The sequence below is a fragment of the Tetrao urogallus genome (assembly GCF_951394365.1).
Source record: "Tetrao urogallus genome assembly, chromosome: Z".
Taxonomy (NCBI): Eukaryota; Metazoa; Chordata; class Aves; order Galliformes; family Phasianidae; genus Tetrao; species Tetrao urogallus.
Genome location: NC_136816.1, coordinates 33,133,076 through 33,140,762, shown reverse-complemented (window position 1 = coordinate 33,140,762; position 7,687 = coordinate 33,133,076). Strand labels below are relative to the sequence as shown.

At 36.1% G+C, this 7,687-nt stretch overlaps 1 protein-coding gene across 1 annotated transcript; it reads right to left on the bottom strand.

Moving 5' to 3' along the window:
• Window positions 1-3,357: 3,357 nt before the first annotated feature.
• Window positions 3,358-7,463, bottom strand: LOC306956850 (cryptic protein; the record flags this gene model as incomplete). The annotated part of the gene is made up of 6 exons (XM_079548173.1): window positions 3,358-3,479; window positions 5,352-5,461; window positions 5,541-5,643; window positions 6,500-6,676; window positions 6,782-6,831; window positions 7,441-7,463. 6 exons carry the CDS (start codon window positions 7,461-7,463, stop codon window positions 3,358-3,360), a joined length of 585 nt encoding a protein of 194 aa, XP_079404299.1.
• Between the last annotated feature and the right edge of the window lie 224 nt (window positions 7,464-7,687).

The window sequence follows — 7,687 nt, the reverse complement described above, 5'->3', positions numbered from 1 at the left end:
AGGGAGGTGGTGGAGTCACCAACCCTACCCTGGAGGTGTTCAAGGAATGTTTGGATTTTGTGTTGAGGAGTATGGTTTAGTGAGAACTATTGGTGATAGGTGGTTGGACTGGATGATCTTGGAGATCTTTTCCAACCTTGGTTTTTTTGTGATCCTGTGATTCTGTTCTGCGTAGCACAGTGCTGCAAGGAAGTGAAGGGTACATGGTGTGAAGAAGGCTGCCCTGTCTACAAAAAGGCATCCTTTTCTGGGGCTCTCTTCAGCCTTGTGCCCTGAGGAGATGAGGGAATTGCACCAGTTGCAGGGGCAAAGCTGCAGATTCCAGGCATTTGTTTTGTTGTTGGAGTCAGTTGCAAACAGTGGAAGGTCTAATGGCTGTGAGACCTATGAAGCATTTAATAAATGCTGTTTGAGAGCTTTTCCCTTGTCCAAATGTGGCCACATAGAAAGGGCACATGCATGAACTTGTTGCAACAGATTACCTATTTTGCTAGGATGTGCTAGGTTTGATGGAGAGACCCATAAAAAGAGTTAGCGTGAGGCTGGAGAGCAGGCATCACTGTTTGCTACAAACAAATCTTACTGAAGTGACTGTAACTGTGGTGTTTGAAGGTTGGCCAGGCCAGTAGGGAAAGAAAATAGCGTTTTCTTTCATCTATTCTTGCAAGCAGATGGAGACAGATAAAAGTGGAGACAGATGTAACCTAAACAAGGTAGAGGCTGCATGCTTTCCTTTGTTCTTCAGAACTTCCAATTTTCATCCTTTTTTTTTTTTTTTTTAAATTATGTAATTTTTGTACAAGACTAGTTATTGATCAGATCCTAAAAAATTTTTCTTTTCCTTTATTTTTTCTTTCTTTTTCCCTAACTTAACAAGATAATCGTTTCCCTTCAAACTCAACTCCTGTGGACATTTCTGTCTCAGAAGTATGCAAGGATAACACTCTTTTTTTGTTCTGCCTACTCACGGCATCTTACAGAACCCTGACACACAGGCCAGGCAAATACCTCTGCAACTCACTGTGAGGATGTACTTCACCATAATACAGCAGATGCCAAATAGTATTAAAACAATCATTTTCAGATTTGCTAGTAAAATTTTCCTAGTAATGTAAATGGCATAAAATAGGGAAAATTATTTTTTATCATAAAAAAATAGCAAGCACAAAAAATGTCTGCCAGTTCTTTTAGGTACACAGGATAAATTTTTCAAATCCTAGCATTTAGATTTACCACAAATTTACACTGACATTAATTGGAATTACTTACACAACCAGGTTTCCTATGCAGTGCTTTAAAAATATACCTTGATGCTTCTAATTACATGCCTTGGGCTACTGTTTGGGTACACTGATAAACTAATTTGATAATGTATAGTTCCATCAGGGTGAGTCTGCAGGGACATAGGCTTATCTGCATAAGGAGTTACTCTAGATCAGGTCTTTCTGGTAAAATCTGCTGTGGATTATTACAACAGAAATAGATCTTCTGTCATAAATCCTGTTATTAGGTCATTCTTTTCTTTTGTCAGCTGCAGTTTCTTATGGTTCTGTACGTTTTCTATAGAGATAAATAATTAAGTATTACTCCCGATGTATTTTACTGTACAGTCTACTTTCCACTTATTTTGCTACTTTTCCTCAAAAAGTAAAGTATATTTAAGGTCATTACACGCCTTCACATTACATATTTCTTTCCAGGTATGTTTTATGATAAAGATGCTTTCACAATGGGATATCATCATAAGTCAGCGTCTGATAAATAAAGGCTATTTTCCTCCAGTGTACTCTCTGATATATAATTGCCTTAAGATAGCACCCTGTTTCTAAAGCTTGTGCAAACATAGGTATATGAGTACAGACAGGATAGTGGTGATATTACGAGAAAAAAAAGCCATTTCTGGTCTACTATAGTATATGTGGTAAAAAACCTTACTTCTTAACTCCAAGGTGTTCAAAGGAGCAGCCTGAATACTTTGTAGTATTTGTATGCTCTTGTTTTCACACTGTGGCTCCCTATACAAGTTATGGAATAGTCATAGATTCAACTTATTAAAACATTTATTGGTAATGCATTTTTTCTGTTGAGCAACTGGGTTTTTGTCTTGGTTTGATGCACCAAGAAAATTTATTTAAAAAATTAAGAATTGCATCTATTTAATTTTTGAATGTCATTAAAGCCCCTTGGTGATTTTAAAAATCAGTAGCATCTTTAGAGCCAATAAAATTAAAATTTGATTGTTTCTATGTAGTAGCTTCACAGAGAGAATGAAGGAACGTTTAGCCTGGCATTTACTTTTTTTTTTTCTTCTTTCTTTTAAATAAGCATGTATTTGATGTCTTATAAACTTGCATCACAAATGCAGTTACGTTTTCCAAATATTTTTCTTTTTTTTAGATTTTATTTCACAGCCTAGAGATAGTCATATTTAAATAATATATATTTCAGGACATATTTCCTAATGAAAAATATTAAAGAGGTTGCCCTTCTCTGCCCTTTTATAAACAAAAGGGCTTTTATTTTTAGGATGCAAAACAAAATAATCTCTCAAAGGACAAATGATTATCAGCTCTGTGTTCCTCAGAAACATTTACTTCCTGACTAATATTATGCATAGTTACAATTTTAACTACAATGAATAACAACAAGAACTGAAAAGCTTTCTAACTGCTAGTTCTTCCATAACAATAGTGTTTGAAATCCTGTTAAAATCCTTATCTTTCTAAGTTTCAGGCTGTTCATGCTACCTGCCCTTTTGTTACCATTTTGTTACTGAATACAATAGGGTAACTAGATGGTAGTCAAAATTTTCATATTAAATAAAACCAAACAGTAAAGCTCTTCAGGGACAATAAAACCACTGTTATTTATTTAAAGTAGTTGTATAGAATACAAACGAAATTGAAGTAATTTACTATACTTGAGGCATGGAGATCACACAATAACACAGAATGGCCAGGGTTGGAAGGGACCTCAAGGATCATGAATCTCCAACCTCCCTGCCACATGCAGGGCCACCAACCTCCCCATTTAATACTAGCCCAGATAATTCATTTTTTAGTTTTAGTTATTTTTAGTTATTTTTTAGTTATTTTCTTCCAGTGAAAGAACAGTATTTTAAAACTAAAGAACTGTTGGAAATAGACACTGGTAGTAGCAATATAATAATAATAAAATAATAAATACTTCACGTTTATATAATCTGTATTTATAATAAACCAAGCATTTCATCATTACCTAACACCTCATAATCTGCTTCAGATATGTAAGTATAAGTGTCTTCTGCAGTTTACTAAAGGAGTTGTTCAACTCATGTTAAAGGCTACAGGAACCCTGATATAATCTTTCTGTTCAGCTTCACAACTGCCAGCCGCAGAGCTCCAGGAGGAAGGTGAGAAGGCAAATCAGTGCAGACATTGTTTGCTGTAATCTTGGGCCATTAGAATACAGTCTGATAATTTCCTCTTCCCTTCTCAGTTCTACGGAAGTATCAAGAAAATAAAATGGTTAACGATAACGAGGATTTTCAACATACTTTGGAACTTCTGAAACATCTCACAGGTACTTAAGTTGAAAGTATCAGCTGCTAAAACCAATCAAAGAAGCTATTCTCAAGAGAGAAACTGTGAATAAGTGTCCCATCAGTGATCGTTTGAGGAGCAACCGATATCACTTATCAGCTCTTGCAGGCATTAATCTCAGAATAATCAAAAGTAAATACCAAGCAAAAGCAACATCTTCACAAGAGGTACACACCAAGTCTGCGTGTAGACTTTTAACCCTAACCAGGTTAAAACCAGAAAGCCATAATCTCACACATGTGAAAGCCACTGAGTCTCTGCTTGAAGTACTGGTTTTCCAGTATTCCTTTTACAGTCTTTATTAAGTGGAACTGGAGAGTAGTTTTTAATGAACATTACTGCCTTCACTGAACATGGCCAGGTCTGTTAGGCTTTTTGCTTTTGTAACAGCAAATAATCGATTCAAAACTGAATGCTAAAGAGAGCTAAAGCATTAGAACATTTAACTCCTCAGAAGAGCTTAACTGCTGCCAGTTAGTTGCTTCATGTAATTAAAAACAAAAAAACAAACAAAAAAAAACTTTCAAGGCCAAAGTTTTTTTTTGTTTTGTTTTGTTTGTTTTTTGATTGCTTGTTTATCTGTGGCTTGCAAATATAAGAATTTAACCTTTCCAAGGGACTTGAGAGACTCAAGTTGTTAAATAACAGTTTATTTCTGGAAGCATAGTATAAATCAGGAGTTGCGGGTTCACAATGCAGTGCTACACAGATAGGAATCTGGTCAGGAAGGAAGAGGCTGGTAGTTATTTTGGGTACAAGTGAGACTAGGTAAGTTTTCTCTCTTGTGCCAAACTGTAATTTTGATGCTGACAAGGTAAGAGTGAAACATTAAGAAATGGAGGACAGCAAGAATATTATGCACTAACTTTGCATATAGAGATAAAATAATATTAAACTCTTATTAATAATCTCAGGATATTGAAAATGTTAATTATAACAGCTTTCAGTTTTCCATGGAAAGTACGTATATACAAAGCAATGTTGTAAATTTTCAATGTTGTTGATATACTGCATTTAAAAATGCTCAGAGCTTTACCTTTATATGGTTTTTTTGTTTGTTTTTTTTTAACCAACTGAATTCTAAAGATAACAAATATAGTGCATTTGAGGAGATTGTATGCTGCTACTGTACACTGGTCACGGCTTTGACTGTACATTATTTGTGTAGAATGCTCAGTGTTAGAACTTCATAAAGCAGTATTCTGAGAATTAACCCACAGAATTCAGACTAATTTTTAGCCACTTGTATGTGTTGAGCAGCTTATACTATAATTTTCAGCATTTATTTCTCTAGTTTAATATTGTTCTCTACTACTACAGTAGTTTACATCTGTTTTCTCTTTCTCCTGATTTAAAAAAAAATAAAAATCTATATATATATAGATTTACTGTGCAATTTTGTTATACAATTTGCTTAGTTGTGTAGAAACTCAAGCATATGCAGATTTTGCAGAAGAAGAAAATATCCATCCCTGTAACTTCAAATTAAAATGGGAAAAATAGTTTTCTGCCGAACAGGATTATAAAGATTTCCCAGTATTTTATGTTATATAAAGCAATAGTTGTGTTATTCACTATTTCACTGACATATTCTCTGAAGCAAAACAGAGTTAAAAAAGTCAAGATAGAGCACATCTAGCATTTCTTCAAGTAAACCAACATTTCAGAAAACAATTCTGCTGCCCGCCAGTCAAAAAAAAAAAAAAAAAAAAAAAAAAAAACCTACAAACCCACAATAAAATAAGCCCTCAATTTACCACTGATCCTTACCACAGTTGTCTTGCAAGTTTTGAGAGAGGCACTTCAGAGTGCCATAGAGACACCGACACAGCCAGCAGCCCTTCATCACCCAGTCGCCATGGGCAATGCTGCCGCACTTTCTGTCAAGGACAAGGGAGATATTTACCACAAGATATAGCCAGACAGAACTGGAGCTCCCTGGTTTTGATTTAACTTTACCTTAGTTCACAGTGTCGGCCACTAAAATGCTTTGGGCATGCACAGAAAGCCCCTAGGATGCAGGTCCCTCCATTTTGGCAGCAGTTCCTGTTCAGATTTTTACCTGCGAGACGGTATTAAGGAGTTTACAAAGCAAGACAACATTGGGTCTACCAAGCATTCAATGGGCTGTGAACTTCCCTTTTTCCTCACTTGTTCTCTCCAGTTGCAAAACATACATAGTTCTATTGTCTTTAGAGACAACAAAATTAGCTGCTTGTTAAGAGTGTTTGCATAGGTAGGCCGAGTTTGTTTTGTTAGGGATTAGAAGCAAACTACCAGGGATTACGGCATGGTCAAGAAGAAAGGTCTGGCGTGTCCCACAGACACAGCACGTACCCAAGTGAATTATTTCACTTTGACTGAGGCATGTCTCAGTCACACGGAGAAAGAGAGCAATTACAGGGAAATGCTGCTAATTTTCGAAGAAAGGAGGCATTGTTAGGGAGAAGTGCTGCTTAGTCATGAGTCTGAAAGGGAACGTTCCCGCAGGCATTTCTGTGATGCCTGAGATAGAGCTTTGCTGCTCAATTTCTTTTGTTTTCGTGAAATACTTTTTGGTCACGATTGATTTTACAAAATAGAGAAGACTTTACAAAATTTTATGAACTCCTTTCCAAGTCCAAGAGTCCAAATATTTATTATTTCCCAACATTCTATTTTATCAGTGTGAAACATTTTGCAGATGAGAGATTTTTACTGCTACTTTTACCTTAAATTCTTAGCAACATTTCGTAACATGCCATGGGAAAATTTAAAAACTACCATAGAAAACCAACAGGTTGGAAGATTTCCACCAACTCAGGGCCCAGGAGAACAATCAAAGGATTATTATGGTATTGTATTAAAAACAAACAAACCCTCAGAAACAAAAAATCGAACGACTTTCTGACATTGTTTAAGCGAATAAAGTTACCTACTCTCTGTAATCCCAGTGAAAGGTACAAATTCTCTGGAACCTTGTTGCTTTCTGCTTTGGTAACTCTGATTCATGTCACTGAAAGCATCTATAATTGTCAATGAATTCTTAGGCTGTTGCTTTTGTGCTGTGGTGCTGAGATTTTTCACATTTTTTTCATGTTCTTCTTTTTCACGGCCTTGAAATGGAGTGCAAAAATGAAAGGATAGCTTGTAGTGAAGCAGTACACACTATAAATCTATAAAAGAAACAAGGAGCAGTGGGAAAACAAAGTTTTCATTACCTTTTCCTAAATGAATGGCCTGCCAGATTAGAGTCACAATGAAAAGAATTCTACGAAAGTCAAATAAGTGAATTAGATTTTGTTAATATGACACAGGGAACAAAAAAAGATGTTTGGAGTTCAAGGGAGGGAAGGAACATTTTCAAAGACTTATCTAGCACTGAAATTATAAACTATAAATATTTGATAACGGCAGTAATTATCACACCAACAGTCTTAAGATTATGAATTTAAAAAAAGTGAAAAAAACAGAAGAGAAACAGAAGGGAGAGAAAGAGGAAACAAAGACGTGTATGAATCATAGAATCACAAAGTTGGAAAGGATGTTCAAGATCATCTAGTCTAACCGTCCTCACACTACCTATGTAATGATGCCTATGTAATTATGCCTTCTTCCAGAAAGATACAGATATCATACACTTTCTGGATGACAACCAGTTAAACATTCTCTTTCCGTACATTTCTTTATCACTGTGGAGTTACTACCATCTAGTTACAGAAGCAGCAAAAGCAAGAGGGGAACATTTGCCTTCACCTTCGGTTCCAGGCACGTTAGTTCCTTTCATTATCCTCTCCCGATTCACAATCAAAATAAGTACTATTAAAAGACAAACTATCCTTAATCTAGAAGGGGTATTCGGCAGTGCAGGCAGCCTTACCTAACATGTTTTCGCCAGTACATTTTCCCGCAACCTGAAATACTGTACTCCAGGAAAGCTTGAGCAGAGGTCGAAAGTCCCTCACTGAAGGCTGCTACATGCAGTTGTTCTTGCACCATATGCAGGATCAAGACAAGCTGAAAAGTTGACAGAGGAAAGTTTTCTCTTTTTGTCCAGCTCACAGCAACGTAGAAAAGACATAGTTACCAGACGTAACTCTTGCTGAGCCCCCACAGAGCTCCAGGAA